The sequence below is a fragment of the Cryptomeria japonica genome, chromosome 3 (assembly GCF_030272615.1).
Source record: "Cryptomeria japonica chromosome 3, Sugi_1.0, whole genome shotgun sequence".
Taxonomy (NCBI): domain Eukaryota; kingdom Viridiplantae; phylum Streptophyta; class Pinopsida; order Cupressales; family Cupressaceae; genus Cryptomeria; species Cryptomeria japonica.
In genome coordinates, this window is record NC_081407.1 from 362,032,085 (window position 1) to 362,056,537 (window position 24,453).

Consider the following 24,453-nt stretch of genomic DNA (forward strand, 5'->3'; position numbering starts at 1 on the left):
AGAAGAGAATGAGGAAGATGGTCAACAAAGCACGAGGGAGGCTAAAGAAAACATAGATTGTGTAGAGAGAATTTCCACTCTGGTTCGTAGGGGAAGTGCCATTGCCACTCTGACCAACACTCCAGAGTGTAGTGTGTTTCAAGTTCACGGTACACTCCAAGGGCAATGGGTCATACTCATGGTGGACAGTGGGGCCACTCTCAACTCTATCAACTCATCACTCATCACCATGAGGGGTTTGCATACGGAGGAGCATGAGGGGTTCAAAGTTAAGGTAGCGAGAGGAAATCTATTATCATGTACTCATCTGGTTCCACAACTCAACATCACCATGGGAAACTACACAGTGACAAACGATTTCTTCGTGATTGATTTGGATGATATAGATGTCATCTTGGGCATTCAATGGATGGAGACCCTCGACCAATACACACTTAGCTTCAAGAGGATGAAATTCTCATTCGAAGTGAATGACAAGAAGGTGGTACTAAGGGGAATGTCCAATGGCCGCGTGAGGGAAATTTCGGCTAGACAGATGGAGGCAATCTTCAGACATGATGACATCGTCTGGGAGAGTGAACATATCGGGGAGCATTAGAGTCTGCAATTGCTTGAGGGCAAGCAATTTTTGGGCCGGGAGGACTGTAATGTCCCCGATATAGTTAAATAGTCAATTCAAATAATTTATTGTATGACCCCATACTTAATAATATATTTTAGGCCCCTTTTATTAATTAGTTAGTTATAAAATTTTTGGTGTCGACCCATTTGTAACCCTTCGGGAAACTTCCTGGAGCCCATATATATGACCGAGTTAGTCATTGTTGTAGGTATGCGAATTTGGTATTTTTCTTTGTATGTGCAAATTCCAGTTGGAGTTCAGCTTGTCTGTCATTTCAGAGGTGAGAGATCCTCCCTACTTGGCATTCGTCGGTGGGAGTTCTCCTCACCCTATTCTGCTCCTGTTCAGAGACTGTGTAATCTGTTGTGTGATCATTATCAATATAATTTCACGTGCATGTGCGAATATTCATCATCTACACCTAAGTCTCTTGTATATGGAATAATAATAAACTCATTCCATTTTGCAACACCAAATTGTCTAAACGTCCGGAGGGTTCAAGGGCGAAACTCGGCTGTTAACTCACCCACCGTACGACCCGTACAACCTTACCACTGTATGATCCAGCTCCAAGCTCATTGCATACCGACTTCCTTATGGGAGTGTTCCGTATGATCACCACCGTATGACCTAAGGAGCATACCAATCTTACCATACGCTCTGAGGAAGACCATCCACAAGTTGCACCGTACACAGAGGAGTTGAAGGAGACAGTACGACGTACAAAACATTACATATAAGACCACACATGCATGCTTAAACCCATATTAGAATAGTTCATCTTCTTATTTATTTATTAAAACTTTACCAGTAGAAGTTTGATATCAAAATTTTGAGATAAATTACAATGCATGGATTGTAATAGAATATATTACACTTCTATACCTCCTTTATCAATTTTAAAACTTGTTTTTTAAGCAAACATTTGTTTCTCTAAATTAATTAAGATATTGATTGCTTTATTCACTAATTTAAATACACAAATCATTGTTTCTTTTTAATTTGATTGAAATATCTCTCTTAGAGAGTTTTATGTCAAACCCAAATCATTTTGACAACTTGATACAATACACACATAACTGCCTTACCAATTGAAAACTAATAAGTAAAAAAGTATTCATTTCATCTAAATTAGATAATCTTATCAAACTTGAACAAGTAGCATAATTGATTAAAAGCTTTGAGGGCTTTGAATTTGTCCCATGATAGATCTCGAGATCAATTCTATCCTAGATTTACCTAATAGACTTGTCTTGTCAAATAGCTCTTTTGTTCCAAAGAATTTGAGGACTTGTTTGAGGGCTTGTCTCGTGAAAGAGCTCCTTTGTCCCGAAGATTCTCAAGACTTGTCCTGTCAAAGAGCTAAATTTCAGATCACTTGATTGTCCCGCCACCAAAATTAAAATTTGAAAATTAATGGACAACTCTTTTCAGTTTATAAACAGGAGTTTCACCTCCAAAACAGAAAAAAACACTGGTAGGCAGGCAATACAGAAAGAACGACACGAGGCACGCTAACATTACCAAAAATATTCTGGTTTTGCTTTTTTGCACTGATATGATTTCTATTCGTCGGCACTGAGCAGACGAAAACCATATATCTGGTTCCTCATGATTATATACAGGAAAATAAGGACGAGATTAATATCAAACACTTCATTCCATTTATACTTCCATTCGACTTCCACTGCTAAGAACGACGAGGATGAAGAAGAATTGATAAACAGAACAGTGGAAAAACTGAAAACCCTGGACTTAAATGCCTTACACGAAATAGCCTCTTGTCATCTCAACCCTTCCCAAGTGTCCAAAATCATTTTAAAATGCAGCAGGTCGGACGTTCGAGTGGCGCTGTGGTTCTTCCGGTTGTGTGGCAAACTCGAAGGATTCAGCCACACGGTCGAATCCTACACTGCCCTAATTCACAAGCTAACCCTTGCAGGGATGTTCTTCGATGCAAAAACCCTAATACGGCAATACATTTTGGACAACAAGAGCAGGGACCCTTTACTACTCTACAACGACAAGCTTCTTCTAGAAAGTTTCAACCCTGCAATGATTGATCTGCTTATCAGAACCTACGCCGAAACCGGTAAGCTCTCAGAAGCAATTCATGTCTTTAATCGCATAATTGCCTTAGGCATAAAACCTAGGGTTTTATCCTGCAATGCCCTCATTAATGTCCTTGCTAAATCCTCCCGCCCCGACGCTGCCTGGGAAATTTATTCCAGCATGCTACGAACGGGAGCACGACCAGATGCGCACACTCTTAATATGTTGATCCATGGATTTTGCATTCAGGGAAAGTTAAGACAAGCAAATGAGGTTTTAGATGAAATGGAGGGCGAAAGAAATCTGAGAGCTGATGTGGTTACTTACAATACTCTTCTTAATGGTTACTGTAAAAGGGGAATGATGAAAGAGGCTAGGGCTTTTCTTCAAGAAATGGTGGAGAGAGGGGTTTTGCCTAACCGTAGCACATATAATACGGTTATTAGCGGTTACTGTGGAATTGGTAAAGTTGGGGAGGCATTTGCTCTTCGTGAATTGATGGTAAGAAATGATGTTTTGCCGGACGTTGTGACTTATAATTTGCTTATTGGTGGGCTCTGTAAGGTTGGGAGAGTGGACGAGGCTTTTTCTTTGAAGAATGAGATGGTGGAACGGGGATTGCAGCCTGGGGTGCTGACTTACAACAGGCTTATTCACGGGCTTTTTGGAGTAGGGAAGGGTTTTGAGGCATTTAGACTGCATGATGAGATGGTAAGTCAGGGGATTAGGCCTAGTGAGGTTACGTACAATACCTTGGTGAATGGACTTTGCAAGGAGGGAAAGATGGAGGAAGCAGAGAAACTCTTTAGGGAAAAGGTGGAAGGAGGCTTTTGTCCAACTGCTGTTGTGTATAATACTTTGATTGATGGATATTGTAAAGCTGGAAATATGGTGGGTGCTTTCAGAATGCTGGACGAAATGGCAGGAAATGGTCTCTTGGGCGATAAGTATACTTATAGTGTGATCATTGACTGGCTTTGTAAGGAAAATAAGTTGGTTGATGCAGATGGTCTTTTTCGCAAGATGTTGGCCAAAGGTTTTGTTCCCGATGAGGTTGTTTATTGTACACTTATTGATGGACACTGCAAGGCAAATAATATTGAGGGGGCATTGAATCTCTGGAATGAAATGGTTGGGAATGAAATTTATCCTAATGATGCAACTTACAATGCTCTCATCGATGGACTTTGTAAACAGGACCATACAGAAAGAGCAAGCTGTGCTTTGGATGAAATGATTGGAAGAGGTTTGATTCCTTGCTGTGCTGCTTTTAATGCAGTGATCCATGCACATTGTAAGGATGGTAATTTAGAGAAGGCTTTTGAGTTACATAATCAAATGGTAGAGCATTCCTTTGAGCCTGATAGCATTACATATAATGTGCTCATTAATGGACTTTGCAAGAACAGAAAAGTGGATAAGGCAGCAAAGCTCTTTTGCATGTTGATTGATAAAGATAGGCCTGTTGATGGTGTTACTTATAACACACTGATAAATGGGCACTGCAAAGAAGGTAATATAGAGGCTGCATTGAAGCTTCTTGATGAACTGGAGGCACGGGGTATCAGGCCTGGTGTTGTAACTTACAATTCTCTTTTCTCCGGATTTTGTGAACAAGGCAAACTGCAAGAAGCATATGAACTTTTGTACAAAATGGTCGAGAACAACATCTCTCCTGATAGTATTACTTATGATACATTTATGAAATGTCACTGTGAGGGGGGAGAACTTGATGAGGCATTGAAGCTGCACTTAAAATTATTAGCACATGGTCTTAACCCCACTGTTGTAACATATAATATTCTTATCAGTGCTCTCTGTCAGGAAGGCAGAATGCAGGAAGCAAATCATCTTTTCAAGGAGATGTTAGGAAGGGGTGTGCCCCCCAATCGAATGACCCATAATGCATTGATCAATGGACTATGCAAAGACCAGAAATGAGGTTAGATGATTGATTGAAAAGTTGTTCCCATAATGATTTATTGACAACTTCAAGAGTGTATTCCAGGAATGGCAGCATGCAGACTGTTAATGTTTCCCACTTCCCAAATTCATAAAAAAGAGAGAACAATAGTTTTGAAGTGAGGATGAAGATCATTGAACTCCTCAACTTAGACCAAGTGGCCAGCAGGAGTCAGCGACTCCAAAGATTTTGAAATTTACAACATTTTATCTGCAGAAGGTTTGATCTCTTACATGGCATTATATGTTGTTTTTGTTATATATATGGGGCTTATTTACTAACTCTTATAATCCAAATTAATCATCAAAGGCTATCTTTGGGGGAATGTGCTCCCATACTGTTGTGACGTATTCACACATCGCCCCATTGCAAATGGGGACCCCTACTTTTTTTGCTTTTTGGGGTTTTGTTTCTAGGTCTTTTAGGGTTTTGTCTATTAGCCTTTGCATGCTGAGTGTTGCCAGAGGGATCACTAAGATAGAAGGTTCTGTTTTAACCTAAGTTATCGGGTTCGCCCTTGGACCCCCCTGGCACTGGTCCTGGTTCGAACGGGTTCGTGGTTCGGGTCCGGTTCAGACTGGGTTCGACCAGGGTTCGAAAAACCAAGAGGTGGTTCGTCCTTGGTCGAACCCAGTCGAACCCGGGTCGAACCCAGTCGAACCCGGGTCGAAACCAGGTCGAACCCAGTCAAACCTAGTCGGCTGGGCGGCCCAAAAAAGCAAATTATATGCAAAATTTAATTTTTTTTGAATTCCGCCTACTAAAAAGTGAAACTTATATCCTAAAAGTGATTTCTAAAACATTATATTCACTCATTTCACCTCATTTGTGTTGCAAACATATGTTTTATGAGAGCAGGTTGAAGAAAGGGTCAACAAAATTTGGCTTCCAAGATCAAAGAGGAGTTGAAGACTAATGTTTGTTTTGTTGTTTATATGATGCTATGTGACATTCAAATTTTTAATTCATGCTTATAGGCTTCACAAATATCAATATATATATATATATATATAAAGAATTTACATGTTTTTGTACTCACGAACCCAAACCCCTTTTCAAAATTTTGCCGTACCGGCATATCGGGTTCTTCGAACCCGAACCCGAACCCGAACCGGCAACCTAGGTTTTAACTAAAGGTGAGTCAGTGGATGCTCCGGGTTAGGGTCATCTTTGAAAGTCTTCCTTAGGACAAAGTTTTGCTCTTGTTACTAATTGTGTCTTGTTTGAGTTTGAGGAGGTTAATGAAGCTTGGTGAGTGAATATCCTCTTTGAAGGTCTGAGTTAGGTCAAGCTGGTGAGTGATGAAGTCTAGAATATCATCCTGATCCTGAAATTTGACTAAGTCTGGAAAATTGAAGAATCCTCCAAAAACTAGATTTTGCATTATAACTCATGGAGGTCCGAAACCACTCTCAAACATCCTGACAGTATATATGGAATATAACTTAAAGTATAAGATCACTTATACTTAAATGTTATATTCCATATATGAATCCTGATGGAGAGACCAAAATGTCAAATTTCGCTCCTGACCCTTCCAAAGGGTCCAAAGCGAATTCTAATTTCGCTCCTGACCCTTCCAAAGGGTCCAAAGCGAATTCTAATTTCGCTCCTGACCCTTCCAAAGGGTCCAAGGCAAATTCCTCTATAGGATATTCTACTTTGATCCAAACTTAGAACTAACTCATTCCTAGGCATTATTGAAGGCAAAACACTTATTTGGAGTGAAGAAATATGAAAATGAAGTCAGGATTTGAGCATAAGGAGGAATTTTGCTCTTGACCCTTCCAAAGGGTCCAGAGCGAAATTCATATGAGACCCTTTTTTCTTCACAAAACCATGAAGTGAATGCTAACTTGGACTGGAGGATGATCAGGAGAGGCCTAATAAGTTATATCCAAGCCAAAGAAGGGAGGAAAAAGGTGAAAATGAGTCTATAATGAGAATTTTGCTCCTGACCCTTCCAAAGGGTCCAGAGCGAAATTCACTTTTCCTCTATTTTGTTCTTTGATATGGCCAAGTTTTGGATTTTTGAGGCATGGTTGAGGAGGCTTTGATGCATATTTGCCTTTGAGAAGAGGTTTGAGGCGATGAAGTGGTAGAAATCAACCCAAAAGGAGAATTTCGCTCCTGACCCCCTTCCAAAGGGTCCAGAGCGAAATTCCCTATAGGTCCTATCCTTGGCCTAGGTCCAGAGCAAAATCCTTAGTTTGACCCCCTATCTTGCCTAAAATGATGAAAACGACCTTGTCTTGAGCTAGTTTAATGATGGATTCACTTAAATGTGGAGAAAGGAGCTTGAATTTGATCAAGTTTGAAGGAGAATTGGATGAAGGAAGTGGAAAACCAACCAAGAATGTGGATTTTGCTCGACCCTTCCAAAGGGTCCAGAGTGAAAATCCCCATAAACCTCATTTTCTTCCTTGTTTTGGCCAAGTTCTTAGTTTCTAAGGCATGTTGGAAGGTGGATTGACATGTTTTTGCCTTAGGGAGTGATTCAAAGTGAAAATGTGAAGGATTTTAGCCTAAAATAGAAATTGCGCTCCTGACCCTTCCAAAGGGTCCAGAGGGAATTTTTTTGGAAATTCCTATTTTCTTCTTGGATGAGGTCAAGACAGTGGTTCATATGGCATAGGTGCAAGTAGAGTGGTGTATTTTTGCCTTGCAAGGAAGATTGGAGTTGAAAAGATGAAGAGTCAAGCCTAGAATGAAGATTTCGCTCCTGACCCTTCCAAAGGGTCCAGAGCGAAAATCCCCATAACCACCACTCTTTTCTCTCAATTTTGTGCCAAGTCAAGTGTGGGTTAGGATGAATTAAGATTGGAGATGTCTTTAGGCATGACTTTGACTTGCTAGTAATCAATAAATTTGAAGGAATTGAGCAAGATCTAGGATTTCACTCCTGACCCTTCCAAAGGGTCCAGAGCGAAATTCCTAAGGTCACCTATTTTCCTTTCAAAACAAGTCAAACTTTTGGTTTTTATGGCTTAGAGAAGATTGGAGTAACGTTTCCTTGGCCTTTGAAGTGAGTTGAAGTCAAAGAATGAAGGAATGAGCTCAAGAACAAGGATTTCGCTCCTGACCCTTCCAAAGGGTCCAAAGTGAAAATCCTAAAGCCTATTCTATCTTCCAAAATTTGTGTCAAAACAAGTCTTGACCAAGCTGAGAGAAGTTGGGAGATGCCCCTAGGCATGCCTTGGAATGGATTGTGGCCACCAATGGCCAAGGTTTTGAGCTAGGACAAGGATTTCGCTCCTGACCCTTCCAAAGGGTCCAGGGCAAAATCCTAAATGGGTCTTGTCCCTGGCCATGATTTTTTAGCGAAATTCTCCTTTCTAGCCATTTTGAGGGTCAAGCAAGTGTTGCATGTATGGGTGAGGGATCCAAAGATGAGAGTCCAAGTATAGAGAGTGAAAAGGATAGACCTTGGTGAAGGAAAACAAGCAAGTCAAGAATTTTGCTCCTGACCCTTCCAAAGGGTCCAGAGCGAAATTCTCAATTTCACCTAATTTGCTCATGATGAAGGTCAAGAGATGGATTCCTAGGCCTTGGTGGAGAGAAGACTAGTGTATGCTTGCCTTGGAAGGCATTTTGGAGTAGAGAAATGATAAGATTTGTCCTAGAATGTGAATTTCGCTCCTGACCCTTCCAAAGGGTCCAGAGCGAAATTCTTAAAACCTCTATTTTGCTCCAATTTTGCATCAAGCCTAGTGTTGATTGAGATTAAAGGCATCCTTAGACATGCATTTGAGCAAGTTGTGGTCTCAAAATGTGAAGATTTTGTCCTAAAATGCAAATTTCACTCCTGACCCTTCCAAAGGGTCCAGAGCGAAATTCGTATAGGGCTTGTCCCTGGGGAGGATCTTGAGCGAATTTCATTCTAATGCCTTTTTGATGATTTAAGGTAAGAAATGCTATGATCGGGATAAATATATCATGTGTCCTTAATCATCTTTTGGTTTGTTTTGCAGATGGAGGAGGATCAGACCAAGACAAGGACGACCTGTTCTAGTCCATCATCATCAAGGACATTCCAAAGGCATAAAGGTGGACTACATGTGTTCTAGGAGTTGCCATCTACCTCGAAAACCTGCACTTCACCACACTAAGGAACCACAAGACGACAAAGAAAGGCTTCGCCAACACTTCAAGGCAAGGTATGCTACCGGAGAAGGAAGACTTGACGATAAGAAAGCCTCATCAAGCACTTGGGAGTAAAAGAGGTACATCATTCATCAAATTGAGACTGAAAAGAGATCAACCAAGACACAGACGTCAGACAAGGTGGCATCCCAGTCACTGCTCCTCCAGTCGGATTGGTCCACCTCAGCATGTCCAGATTCAATGTACCTGACTCATCGGAGGCGACACAAACTTCGGTGTACCTACCCCTGCTTCCTATTGGTCCTCGCTTCGGGAATGTAATTTTCTAATTGGCTAAGGAAGTTTGTTGTAACAAACCCTAATTAGGGTTTCTATCTTGTAATCCTAGCCATTGATTCTAAGTCAATCAGAGCCGTTTGTTTGTAAAGGGTTCTCTATATAAAGCCCTGGCTCCTCATTTGTAAAGGTTAATAGTGAATAGTCGGAGAGTAGGAAATAGCTAGAGTAGAGTAGAAAAAGAAGGCAAAGATTGTTGCCAACATATTGTTGTAAAAGACTTGTAAACTTCATTGAAGAAATGGTGAATTCTATGGGTCGATTCAACAATTCGCATGGTCTCTATACTTCTCAAATTTGATTTCATGTTATTGGGTGAATGGAAGAAATTTGTATGATCAACGATGAAATTCATATATCCATACTACTAGTGATTTGTTGATTGCAGACTTGCCTTGCGTAGTCAACTGGAATCATTCAGCTTAAGCTTAACTTCAATTATCGCTTCTTCATTGATATGCATCAACCTGACGGTGTCCATGCTTGTAGCGGTTATCTAAACATCATAAAGCTTTCCTCAGAAGATCGCACTAATCTTGTGGAGATGATCCTAGGATGTCAAAGCAAGACTTAGTTAGAATTTCATCAAAGGTCGTTCATTGCTCTTACATTCTTAGTGTTAGAAATAGATCCCGTTCCAACCCTTATCCTTTTTCCTTTTTTTTCAAAATCAAGGGCCAGTGAAATCCCACATTCCAGTGATATCCAAAGCAAATCAGACGCTCAGGTCATCGAATGTAAGTCCCCCTGTGATTCCAGCAAAAATCACATCATACCACAAGAGCTTATCCACACTTAGAGAACCTACATGTCAGAGCCTTGGAGTTACTCCAACTGATCCTTCGGCGAGATCTTCAGCAGTCGGGAAAATTTGTTCAAGAGAGGATAAGGTACCTTTAGGTATTTTATTTTGTGTTTGGTTGTGTACAAAAGACACATCAACACATACCCACATTGTGTAGCTTTTGATCCTATCTATTTTATTCCAAATATGTTATCAAAGGCTATTGTCAAGGGGATGCATTCTTATGGTCACATCCCTACTATATATAATAGAACAATGAATAATATTTAATAAATAGATTGATATAAATATTTAATACATAGATTTATATGATTATATCAATCTATTATTATATATCTTCCATTGTTCTATTCTTTTTTGTTTCATTATAAGTGTTTTAGGGCACAATTTCAAGTCTAGGAAATTTTTTCATTCTAAGAGATCAATTTAGTCAATTGACCTATGTGAATTATATGGTGTAGATCCATGCCATTGTTTATGAAAAATCAGCATAGCCATAATGGATTCTATTAGTCCTTCCAACTTATCATATCTGGTTCAAACTCTTTTTACATTATCATGTCATCTACTGCAGTATATGATGCCACTGCCTAGCTTGCGTGTGTGTGTATATAGATTCATACTAGGTAATTATAGGTTTAGATTACTGAAGAACACATTCCTTCTCTCATTTATCTTTTACCAATACATAGATTTGCAAATCATCAGTGCTCTGAAGCACTTGGGAGTCCCTACTATTGCTTGCCTTGTGTTTTTTGTAGTGCTGCATGGGTTTGATGGTCACTCGTTCTTATGGGTGTTTGAAAGTTTTAATCGCCTATGTTATGTTGTCTCTGGATTCGGGCAAACTGGTGCTTGCAAAGCAGTGGTGGATGTCTTATACGACATCAAATCATTGGCCATAGATTTGGTGTGTGCAAGTTTTGCATTGGGTGGTGGCTCAGGTGGGAGAGAGGTGTTGGCAGTTCTATATTTGATTGGTTGGGTTGTAGAACTTGGTAGCAAGGTAAGCTAGGGGTGCTTGTGTCCTGTGTTTTTTGTGGCAAGTTTTTTGTTGTGTGGGTTGCTTGGTAGTTTTTTGGTTGGATGGTTGTTATTTTTGTGGCCCACCATTTGGTTTGCACAATGAGGTGCAAATCTGATGTGTATATGCACATCTTGAGGGTCATTTCAAGGTTTGATTGCACAAACATTTCGACTTTTGCTCTCTCATTTGCACAAATGTTTACTTGCTAAGGCAACATTTTAACCTTCATTTGCACAAGATGATTTGCCTAGGCAGCATTTTCTCCTTCAATTGCACAAGTTAATTTGCTTAGTCGGCATTTTCCCCTTCAATTGCACAAGTTAATTTGCTTAGTCAGCATTTTCCCCTTCAATTGCACAAGGTTGGCAACTTTTACTTAGTCATTCACACAACACAAGGTTGGCGGCATTTCATCCTTTAATTGCACAAGGCTGGTGGCATTTTGAGGCTTGTTTGCACTAACATGCTTGGGCAAAATTTCATCATGCATTGGCACAACTCTCTCTTGCTTGGGTGGTATTTCATGGTTTGATTGCACAAACTTTTGCTTGGTTGACATTTTAAGGTTGAATTGCACAATGTTGAAGCGGATTTTCTTGATTGAATTGCACAACTTTGTTGAAGCGGATTTTCTTGATTGAATTGCACAAAGTTGGGCGACATTTTGGGGTTGGTTTGCACAAGGTGGTGACATTTTGATGTTCATTTGCACAAGGCTTGGTTGGGCGGCATTTAAGCTTTCATTTGCATAAAATACCTCTTAGTAAGCAAGCCACTACCAAGAGCATGACTTGAGCAAAATCACCTCCAAAATTTTGATAAGCTTAATGCTTCTACACTTCGTCATTTGGATATCTTTCATTATTGAAAAGAATTCTTGACATTTATTTTTCAAACCTAACCTTTGCCATACCAAAACCCTAAGAGCTATCCATTTTTGCAAAGGAGACCCTAGCAATTGACAAAACCAACCTCCTCACAAGCAAAGGCTAACGACTAAGAGACTGACACTAAGCCAAGATAACAACACTAAAACCCTAAGCCCAAAGCGAAAAAGTGGGCGTTCCCAATTGCAATGGGGTGATGTGGGAAAATGTCACAATAGTTTCACTGCGAAGGCTTGCTTTAGAGGGTTAAAATCTGGATACTAGAGTTTGAGGAGAAGCAAATTTTGCCTCCCAACACCATTGTTCCTTGAGGATGGAATCTTGGTCATGTTTGCAATTGAAAGCCACAATGAAAAAACCCGCACATAGAGGTAAACGTCTACATTTTCTTTGACCACTAGTTGCCAAGCCCTAGTGAGCCAATTGTGCAAATCTGCTAACTTGGGCCAAAAGCCATTGAATTGGCCAATCAGGCCATTGGTAGTGTAGAATTGTTCTCCATTAGACACCTCTTTTATGAGTTCCTCAGAAAATACTAAAGCAGGAGCGGTAGAAGACCGTTTTGTGGGGGTCTTTGAGAAAATAGGAGCCCTTGCAAAATCAGAAAATGCATCCCCCTTGACAGGCTGACCATCACAGGCCTTTGGACTAACCCCATGAGTCATGATATCATGAAAAGAAGACCTGTGATTTGTTTTGGTTGAATCCACCCCCAAAGAAGAAATAGGCGCAGATGTAGAGACTTCTCCATGGTCCACAGACTAGATAGAGCTAAGGGTGCAGTGCCTAGGCAGGATTAGGGAATGGCCCAATCTGGAAGGAAGGATATAATGTCCCCTTCTCATTAGTCCTCAGATTTTCACGAAATTGGCCTATCATCCGACCCTCGTAGGCCAAGAGGATTGATTAGGGGGTTGAGTTGCAGTGATTCACGGCTTCACATTTCATGTCTATTGGGTTTTATGGTGAAATAAGGAGATTACACGTATTGCGAGATGTGTGCACTTGATTATAATATAATAATATTTTATAAAGTGCAATTTAATTAATATGTGTAATAAAATAATAATAAAGTGTACCTACCCGATAAGAAGAGATCTTCTAGAAGGAATCATATGATTGGATAGGAAAGAAATAAATAGAGGGAGGTGATTCATTGTTGAGCATCAATTGTTGAGTATCTCTTCTTGTGTAGACTTGTGGAGCCGAAGGGTTTTCTGCAGATAATCATTTGGGAACAAAAACTCCCGATGGTTGGCATAACTGAGGAAGTGAGAGATCTTCCGAGGGGTTGCTTTTGAGAGAGGGAGACACCTCAATCTTCCTAATTGTGCTTAATGAGTTTGCTTTACCTTTCATGGTGGATGGAATATATATGGCGTCTTTGGATGTTTCAGATCGAGTGCCCTTTATGCATCAGCTTTCCTTGAGGCTTATAGGCGATATTGTTGGAGGATTGTTGGAGGTCAAATTGCATGAAGATTGGTCTATTTGGAGGTCTGATAACAAAACTGACTTCAGACTATACTCTCACGATTTTGTTCACCTTTCATCATTGATGCATCTAATGCTAAGATTGAGGACAGCGATAATTTTGTTTGCCTTCGGCGATTCTTCTTGAGGTGTTTCTAAGTGTTATTGTGGAAGAATTAGAACTCAATCAGTCTGAATCCAAAATTGTCCCAGTCAGCTGTGACCCTTTGATTTTGTTCACACTACTTCATTTGGCATCAAATCTCATGATTTTATGGTAGCGCTATCCTTGTGAGGTGAAGGCGATCCCTTTAGGAGAGAAGGTTGAGGGTTTACTGCTGATCAACATCAAATATCGGACTTTCTACTTGCAGCAGCAGGGGCAAATTATGAAGTGGTTCAAACTTGGCACATTGGAGGCTCCTTGTCTATGATATTGCTTGCTTCTTCACAGCGCCACATCCCAGGTTCATTTGCTAATAATACTTCGTTGTAATTATCAGTTTGAATGCTTAAAGATTAGGACTGTCATTTGTCTTCAGACTGTATATAATATCAGTCCTTATATTTGAATAATTTGTTGCCTATGTAATGTCTTTAGATGGTCGAATGGAATAAGAAGAAAGGAGTTTGGGTTTGCATTTACATCACCTCTATATGTATGATTGTCTGAAGATGTATACCAAGTGCTCGTCATAATGTCAGTCTGCTGTATGATATGGTTTGAAGACTTAAATTCATAAATATCATCCATAGATTGTTGCTTAAGTGTCTCTAGTCATCTATCGATTTAGAAGAGTCATTTAGAGTTGATTTTTAATGAAATGTTCATGTAAGATGGTCTTCATTACAATCTGAAAACTCTGTCAGCATAACACACAAATCTCAGAACTGCATAACACACAACTTGGACAGCAAATATTCCTTGTTTTCAATCATAATTAGGACAGGGGATATTTCAAAGGAGCACTTCGTGCTGCAGCTAGAGCATAATTGCCAAGTGTGACGCCATCAAAGCGAGGAGCAGGTTGAAGAACAGAGCCTCCTACTATTGAAGAGGGTGGAATTGAAGCTGCAAATGCGTAGCCGCGTGGAGGAGGGGTGTAATGACCCATTTTGTAAATGCCCTAGTTTTTGCCGTAAAATCACAATTTGAAGAAACTTTCCTACTAGGGTTAGGAACATAAACTTAATGATAAGATATCTCTATTTTATTAGGGAAATTCAATCATAGGGAAGCTAGGATAAGGTGACTCGATAGGGTGCCCTAGAGATCCTCTTCCCTAGGCCCAAGAGTGGATATACCACCCCTCTTGGCCTCATGTGGCCCGTGCCATCCATATGAGGTGGTGTATCAAGTGAGGTATCCTATAACCATTTCCCTCAATCTTGCCATTTATATCCTACTTCCCATGATTGAACATTCTTGATGTATTCATCTACCATGATAGAGAGCATGAGGAGCATTCACAATAGGGTTCCTTGGAAGTTCATCCTTTCTAAGCCCAAAGGCCATACCCTTTGTACCCCTTTGGCCCCATGGGACTGCCCGGTCTTAAACCATGAGGTGGCGTACCTAGAAGATGACCCCATCACCGTTCCTCTACTTGTAATTCCCCAATTTCTCTACCATGGTTGGTTACATTCAGAACACATGAAGAGTTCCAGTATTATGCACACATTCTACATAAACAACAGCAAGATATTAATAATGTTCGCTGTGATATATATATATATATATATATATATATATATAGTCATAAACATACAGCATAACATGATGAATGCTATCTGCTCATTGATGATTAATAATATGCTGTTAGCTATAACTGTTTATAATATGCATGACTGCCTATAATATATATCTGACTATTTATGTCTGCTTATATATATATATATATATATCACAGCGAACTACTGTATATTTAGTCACTAACTTTCAATATGATTCCATTCGATAGTTACATATACTCCCCTCTTCAAATCTGCTGATAACATATTTATGATCTGCTTTTTATACCCAGAGTTCTGCATTTTAGGATAGCATCCCATATCCCCCTTTCTGCCCTTTTTGTCTGCTCTAAAATGGAATCCCCTTCCATTCTCCTTCTCAAATTGAACCTTCTCCCCTTTATAACTTCCAATGTGAGGAACGATCATTTTTCCCTTTGCAAGGGTCACAACCTTTCACAATTACCACCCCTTCAAAATGTCACAACCTTTCATCATTTCTGTCCTTAAAAGTTCCTTATTATCTTCCCATTCCTTTCTTCTTCTATTAATCCTTCCTTAATCTCTATGCTCTATTCTTTCTTCCTTTTCTCCATAACCCCCCCTCTATATCAATTGCTTACTCTTTTTATACCCTCATATCTCATTGAGGAGACACATGTCATGTCCCCTCTCTGATCATTATATATAGAAAGCCAAATTGAAATAATTATTTGAAATTCATTAATTATTATTATTTAATTAATATTTATTATTAAATATGAATAAATGAGTTTTAATTTGAAGTTGAAACTTATAAGCATCCACCATTTATTCACATAGTAACGGCTAACCTAAACTGACTCTCAAATTGTCAAACGTAATATACATCGGCGACATTACAGAATAATGATCCATAGCTATGTTGCAGAGAATGATCGAACTCAGTATTGCTAAGGAATGTCACCCTTGATCAGGTATAATAATATTTTTAATATAATTGATAGACAGCGACCAATTCTCATGTGGTCAGCAAGTAAGGAATGATATTATTATCATGAACAGCGAATATTGATACGGAAGACATTAATAGTGATTCGAACATTACTGGGAGTGATTAAGATTAGCGTTGAATATCGTTAATTAGTCATAAAGACTATCGATTTAAGGAAAGAGTTATTGTTTATGCAGAATTAAGGGAGTATTGATAAGATCAACAGCGACAATCTCTTCCAATGGCCTCCACGCACTTACAATGTCGATTACCCTCAGATGTTTACAACTCCATATCCTTTAACTGTATTATCTAATCGATAATTAGAAAGGACATAATAATATCGATCGATATTATGGTTAGCGATCTGTTTAAGAAGACAACAATTAGTAAAAAGGATAATCGATAACATAATGAAAGGATATGACTGTTCCAAATTAAGAGATGCACCTGATCAGCATTACACAATATTTAATGGAGGTTTTATTGTGACGTATTCACACATCGCCCCATTGCAAATGGGGACCCCTACTTTTTTCACTTTGTGGGGTTTTGCTTTCTGGGTTTTTGGTGGTTTGTCTGTTAGCCTTTGCTTTTTGAGTGTCGCCAAGGGGATAACTGGATAGCACGCTTTGCCTAAGTCAGGGAGTGGTTGAGCAATTTGGCTAAGTCTAGAATGTCCTGATCTTGAAATTTGGCTAAGTTTGGAATGTCCTGATCCTGAAATTTGGTTGTCTAGAATGTCCTGATCCTGAAATTTGACTAAGTCTGGAAAACTGAAGAATCCTCCAAAAACTAGATTTTGCAATATAACTCCTGGAGGTCCGAAACCACTCTCAAACATCCTGACAGTACATATGGAATATAACTTAAAGTATAAGTGACATTTCCTTTCTTATACTTAAATGTTATATTCCATAAAATGATCCTGACAGAGAGTCCAAAATGTCAAATTTCGCTCCTGACCCTTCCAAAGGGTCTAGAGCGAAATTCTCCATAAGACATTCTACTTTGGCCAAAACCTAGAACTAATGCATTCCCAGTGTTGAATGAAGGTAAAAACGCTTGTTTGAATGAAGAAATGTGAAAATGAAGTCAGGATCTTGGCCAAGAATAGGGATTTCACTCCTGACCCTTCCAAAGGGTCCAGAGTGAAAATCCTTGAAGACCTCAAATTCTCACTTATCAAGGCCAAATTTCTAGTTCCTAAGGCATGTTTGAAGGTATTTTTGAATGTTCTAGCCTTGTCAAGATTGAAAGATGAAGGATTTTAGTCAAGAAGATGAATTTCGCTCCTGACCCTTCCAGAGGGTCCAGAGCGAAATTCTTGAAAACACTCATTTTTCCTTTAGCAAGAGTCAAGACCAAGGTGGAAATGCATGAGGAAGGATCTATGTTTGCCTCCCAAAGAGGATGAAAATAGGTAAAGTCAAGGATCCAACCCAAAACATGATTTTCGCTCCTGACCCTTCCAAAGGGTCCAAAGCGAAAATCTTTGTAGCTCTCATTTCCTTTCAAATTTTGATGAAGTGTTGGTTTCTAGGGCATGTTGGGGGATGAATTGGTATGTTCTTGCCTTGAGATGGAGTTGATTGATTTTGAAGAACAAGATTTTGGCCTAAAGGAGAATTTCGCTCTTGACCCTTCCAAAGGGTCCAGAGCGAAATTCATCATAAACTTCATTTGCTACCTTGTTTGACCTTGAAACCTTCTTCCTCGGGTGGAAAATGATCTAAGTTTGCTTCTTGAAGTGGTTTGAAGTTTGAAAAGTGAGTAATCTAGCCTAGAATGAGATTTTCGCTCCTGACCCTTCCAAAGGGTCCAGAGCGAAAATCTTCCTAAAGCTCATTTCCTCCGTAGTTTGACCAAATTTTGACTTGCAGAGCATCTTGAAAGGAAGGATGGACGTGTTTGGACTTTGGAAATGTGTGAGAGCTTTGAAAAAATGAAGGATTCTAGCCAAGAAGGTGAATTTCGCTCTTGACCCTTCCAAAGGGTCCAGAGCGAAATTCCTTGCAAGCCTATTCTTTTGACCTTGTTTTGGCTTAAGACCTTATCCCTTGGGTGAAGAATGATGTCTAGTTGTCTTCTAGAGTGGATTGGAGTTGAAGAAATGGAGAATCAAGCCAAGAATGAGATTTTCGCTCCTGACCCTTCCAAAGGGTCCAAAGCGAAAATCCTCCTCGACCTCATTTCCTTCCCTATTTGACCAAATTGTGATGTCCAAAGCATGTTGAAAGGGAAAATGGACATGATCTTGCTTTTGAGAGTGTTTGATAGCATTGAGGAATGAGGGTTTTAGCCAAGAAAGGAATTTTCGCTCCTGACCCTTCCAAAGGGTCCAGGGCGAAATTCCTTACAAGCCTACTTTTTGACCTTTCTTAGGCTTAACACCTTGTTCCTAGGGCGAAGAGAGATGAGATTTTAGCTTGCAATGAAGTTTCGAGTTGAAAGAATGATGATTTTTGGTCAAGAATGAGATTTTCGCTCCTGACCCTTCCAAAGGGTCCAGAGCGAACTTTCTCAAAACCTATCTTTTCCCTCAAATTTATGCCAAGTCTAGTGTGGGTCAAGATTAGAGGGTGTCTTTAGGCATGTCCTTGAATGGTCAATAATTATCAAGTTTGAAGGAATTGAGCTAAATGATGAAAATCGCTCCTGACCCTTCCAAAGGGTCCAGGGCGAAAATTCTTCAACCACCTATTTCCCCTTGCAAAATCATGTCAAACTTGGGTTGGGTGCGAGGAGACATGTTCTTGCCTTTTGAAGTTAATTGGTGTTGAAAAATGATGGAAATTAGCCCAAACCAAGGATTTCGCTCCTGACCCTTCCAAAGGGTCCAGAGCGAAAATCTTAGGATCACCTACTTTCTTTGCAAGACAAGTCAAAATTTTGATTTTTATGGCCTAGTTAGGAGTGAGGCAATGTGTCCTTAGTCTTGGAGGTGAATTCAAGTTGAAATGATGGAGGAATGAGCCTAAAACAAGATTTTCGCTCCTGACCCTTCCAAAGGGTCCAGAGCGAAAATCCTAAAACCCATCATTTTCTCCAAAATTTGTGCCAAGCTAAGCCTAGACCTAGCTAAGATAAGCCTTAAGATTGCCCTTGAATGGATTTTGGTCACCAAAAATGTAGATTTTGAGCTAAAATGAGAATTTCGCTCCTGACCCTTCCAAAGGGTCTAGAGCGAAATCCTAGATAGGTCCTATCCCTGGCCATGATTTTGAGCGAATTTTCCCTTTTAGGCCTTCCGGGGATCAAGCAAATGTTGTCAATTTAAAAGATAGATCCAATTGAGGGAGTCAAGGGGAGACAGAGTGAGAAGAATGGAATTGAGTGAGGGAAGACGAGCTAGGAATGAATTTTGCTCCTAACCCTTCCAAAGGGTCCAGAGCGAAATTCTTCAAATCAACTATTTTTCCCTTGTGTGAGGCCAAGACTTTGATTCTTAGGGCGTGGTTGAGGATGGAAGGATGTTATTTAGCCTTGCAAGATAGATTGGAGTGAAGAAGATGAAAGATCAAGCTTAAAACTTGAATTTCGCTCCTGACCCTTCCAAAGGGTCCAGAGCGAAAAACACTAAAACCATCCTTTTCTTCAAATTTTGTGCTAAGTCAGGCCTGGACTAGGGTGAGAAAAACTATTTGGAATGCCTTGGAAAGATGTTTGACCTTCAAAAGTGTGAATTTTGAGCTAAAATGAGAATTTCGCTCCTGACCCTTCCAAAGGGTCCAGAGCGAAATTCTGGATAGGTCTTGTCCTTGGGGAGAACCTTGAGCAAACTTCATTTTGATGTCTTCTTGTTGATGGTTTAAGGTATAAAATGCTATGTTAGAATAAATATATTATGTGTCCTTAATCATCTTATGGTTTATCTTGCAGATGAAAGAAGACCAGGCCAGATCAAGGACGACCTCCACAGGGCCAGGCCAAGACAAGGACGACCTTCTCCAATCCAGCATCATCAGGGACGACATCTTCCAGTCCAGCATTTGAAGGAAAGGTACACCATCCATCTTGCACATCAAAGACAAAGGAGGTTAAAGCAAGGGTTCATTGAAGAAGCAGACAGTTCCAAAAGAGTTAACTAAAGTTAGCTTCTTAGCATCATCAAATTGAATATCTACCAAGTTGCAAGTGTCAGACAAGGTGGCATCCCAGTCATCACTCCTCCAGTCGGATTGGTCCACCTTTGCGTGTCCAGATTCAATGTACCGGACTCATTGGAGATGGCACAAACTTCGATGTACCTACCTCGGTTCTCTATTGGTCGAATATTCCAGAGAAGACATGTGTCCAAACAATACAATTGTTTCATTGGCCAGAATTGAGTTTGTTGTAACAAACCCTAATTAGGGTTTTCATTGTAAGATCTCAGCCATTGATTTCAAGTTGATCTGAGCCATCGATTTGTATTGAGGGCGCTATATAAGCCCTGGCTCCTCATTTGTAAAGGCGAATGGTTAGCTAATAGACAATAGTGAGAAAATAGTTGATAGTCTGTGAATAGGTAGTAGAATAGCAAATAGAATAGAAATTAGAGTAAAGTAGGAAGAGAAGGCAAGAAATTGTTGCCTTGATTGTAAATGAAACCCCTTTTTTATTGAAGATATGGTGAAAAATGTCGTTTCTTTACAATACGCATGGTCTCTTGTTGAATCTTCATTGTAGATGGTAAATAGTTAGATTGAATGAAGAAAATTGTTGAATGCACCTGTGTGGAATCTGTCTAGTCCATACCACTAGCCCCTTACTGATTGTAAGTGCGCCTTGCGTGGTCTCAACTGGCAGAAAATGAGCTTAATCTTAAGTTGTTAAACATCTATTGTTCATGCATTATCTTGAATGGTGATCAGTGTCTGATGGCGTACGATTTGAACGTATTGAAAGCATCCCTTAGAAGATAGCACTGAGTTGGTGTTGAATTGTTCAAGCCTGATGGTGAGACCCAACCCAGTAGGACTCCACCTAGTCATCCATCCATCTTCTCACATTCTAGGTAGTAGAGCAGACTTCCTGAACCCTGCATCTTTTACCATTTGTTTGTCTTCCAGTTAGTAAATAGGACTTGTGATTCCAGCAAATCAGACGTTCAGGTCATCGAGTGTAAGTCTCCTTGTGATTCCAACAAAATCACATCGTACCGCAAAGAGCTTATCCACGAGTAGAGAACCTACATAACAGAACCTTAGAGTTGCCTCGACTAATCCTTCGGCGAGATCTTCAGCAATCGGGAACTTTGTTCAACAGAGGATAAGGTACCTTTAGGTATTTTATTCTATGTTTGGTCGTGTACAAAATACACATCAACAGGTTTCAAACTCATTTGCTGGGGGGAAGGAAAAAGGTTATTAAGTTACGGGCAGTTTCATCCTTGTTATTGGTGGTATGCACAATGATGTGCTTAATATGTATGCTTATATATAGGAAGTCCGATAATGTTCTTGTGCAGAATTTAATAATAATAATAAAATAGTAATAATAACGATGATGTTTTATAAGAACTGCATATGTTGTAAAATATATAATGATAATATCTGTGAGAATAAATAACGTATATAGATAAAATATATGTATATTAATAATAAGTATTAGAATATAAATCAGATAGAATCTTTAAGTTAATATCAGAAAGAAGCCTATGTTTCTTTGTTATCATTGATTGGATTCATGTTAAAGATAGTTTTGTTTCCTAATCAATTTGGTTTAAGTCATAAGTACGTTGAGATAGATTAATTATGGTTAAAATAGCCTAAACTTGGTAGGGGACATTACAACACATCTCTGTAGTGTCCCCTCCTATTCTTACTTAGGAAATAAGGGAATAATTGACTTATAAATCCATCTCAAGAGACTTCTTTCTATGTAATTCTTTAACTACTACTAGTGTACGTGTATAATCTGATTTGAATGGTAACAATATCTTTTATGGAAGGGTTATGCTATGATATCTATGTTGATATTATGCAGAGTTAGATTGCCCAACAATAATTGTATGATTGCAAAACAATGGTGATTTCCTTTGATAATCCCATGTCAACTATATAAACCTTAAGTCTAATCACTTATGTAAACTGATCAATGCATATGAATTCTCTCTAGAATATCAAAGTGTTAGATCTGAGATATATTGGAGGTCCTAAATAAATCGAATGTATTGTAGGTGCTGTTAGAGTAGATTGATCCGAATAAGATAAAGATAGTGTGCCTTATCCAAACTTGCATTGGCTGAATATCGAACAATATAAAATGTATAATATGTTGATCGAATATAAGAATGTACTGTTCCGAAAATATATGTATGTTGTTGTTCAGATTGATATCTTGATTGACATGAATTGCGATATGAATTTCAATGATTTGAATTATATATTCTGATTACTATTTTTGATACTCCTTTATTTATGCACGAATGATGTCAATGTTGATCCATATGTCGTGGTCTCGGATAGCTTTTTTAAATAGAATAAATGTGATATGGTTCAGAACCATGATGGCCTGAAAATGCACGTTGATCACTATTTCTAATGTTTGCCTTAATGTGGATGTGATATATTTGATGTTGATCAATCTGTTGAGACTTTGAAGAATTTCTTGTTCGCTTGTCTGATCCAATATCCTTTATAGCTGCGATGGTTAATGATGGTTGATTTGAATATATTATCGTTGTCTCTGGTTTTACATTTTGTTGCTTATGTTATTGTTCCTGTTTAATCGTTTCTTTGTGATTATGCCTCCATGACTTAATAAGTCCGTGGCTCAACTAAGCGATCAATAAGGATATAAATGAAGTAATGGAAAAAATGTCCGATTCCTCTTGGAAAGGATATTGAAGATCCTTAAATACCTTATGAAGTCGAATGGATGCATCCTTCCATTTTATCCTTTGGTCACATTGGTTTTTAGGATTAATTAATCTTTCTCAAGATTGCACCTTTCCATTTTTATGAGCATTTGTTACTTATCCAAATCGTACCTTTGCTCTTGGGAGTAATTCGAAAACAGATTATTGAATCGTATCTTTAGAGAAATAATTACTTTATTTTGGAAATGTGATTATCCTTTTCATAATCAATACAAATAGAATATTAATTTATTTTTATTTGAATATTTCAAGAATATTATAAGTAATAAATATTAATAAATATTAAATAATAATATTTAATAAATAAATTTCAAATAATCATTTTTTGGTAATTATTATATTAATTTCTTTATTTAGGATATATATAACGATCAAGGAGGGGACATGACAATCTCTTTGGAAAGAGATATCCCTTTAAAAGGGTCATGTCTCCTCATTGTTGTCTTATTTAATTCAGATCTGCACTTCTGGTTGTAGTTTGAAATTGTTGTTCCAAATGAAGTTCTCTTCTCCCTTTCATACCTCATGTTTGAGGAGGTCACGACTTTTCATTTCACACCTTTTGACCATTCATTAAATTTAACTAAGTTTTAATTATTATTCTTTTATTATTTTATATTTTATATTTTTCTTCTTTTAATTTTATTATTAATACTTATTTATAAATGCTATTTCAAAATGGGGACATTAAAAGGGGAGTTTTTGCATTGCATGAAAGGGATCGGCTTAAATCACACACACTAAGCTTATAGTTCTAGGCTTAAAAGGGTTAAACACTTAGAGTTGACTGATATTTTCTAGGCTTAATTTGTTGCTTAAGGTGTGTGGTCACACTAAGAATACACTTCTAGGCCTAAAAGTGTTAAACACTCTGTTGACTAACATTTTCTAGGCTTAATATGTTGCTTAGTGTGTGTGGTTTAAGGCTGGCTGCATGAAAGAGCAGAGAGATTACTTTTATAATGTATTGAAATATATTCAAAATATCTAAAATTTTAGTTACTATTTTATTGAATAATTATGTATGTAAATAAATAATGTCTATTTTATTAACAAAAAAAATCCAAAATATTATTTAAAGTGTATAGCTATTTACTGAAATACATAGTTATTTTATTAATCATTTTGTTCGCAATAGATAAAGAAAAATAACTATACACAAATACAAAATATAGAATTTTATAGTTATGAAATTTTTCTATTTTAATAATATAATTTATTATTATTAATGCCGAGTATTGTGGGCCACACATTTTTTTGTGTTGTATTTTTAGTATTTGGTAATAATTATTGTTAAAATGCTCACACCATTACAATCCACCCCTAGCTGCCACTTTAGTTATGCCCCTTGATACACTAATCATAGTAATACTAATATTAATAATATCAATTGTAATAAGAACTCCCTTTCATAGGGTTTCCTAGGGTCATTTGCTCAGAGTAGATTGGGTTGAATTAAACTTTGATGGTGCATCTTGTGGCAATCTTGGTAAATTTGGTGCGAGACGTGTAGTAAGAGATAATGATGGGAATATTTTTGCATTTTCTGGAAAGCGACTTTCAAATGACACTAACGAGGCTAAATTCCAAGTAGCATTGATGGTAATCCAATTAT

General features: G+C 38.4%; 1 protein-coding gene across 4 annotated transcripts in view; it reads left to right on the forward strand.

Annotated features, from left to right (window-relative positions):
• Window positions 1–1,954: 1,954 nt before the first annotated feature.
• LOC131080007 (pentatricopeptide repeat-containing protein At2g16880) overlaps window positions 1,955–24,453 on the forward strand; it is a 50,989-nt gene continuing 28,490 nt past the window's right edge. For 2 of the 4 annotated variants that reach the window (XM_058018057.2, XM_058018058.2), the window contains exon 1: window positions 1,955–4,856. In XM_058018057.2, the coding sequence (XP_057874040.2) occupies window positions 2,234–4,615 (2,382 nt within the window). In that variant the 5' untranslated portion in view covers window positions 1,955–2,233 and the 3' untranslated portion in view covers window positions 4,616–4,856. The remainder of the gene's footprint in view (window positions 4,857–24,453) is intronic. The other 2 variants (XM_058018059.2, XM_058018060.2) reach the window with 2 other exon arrangements.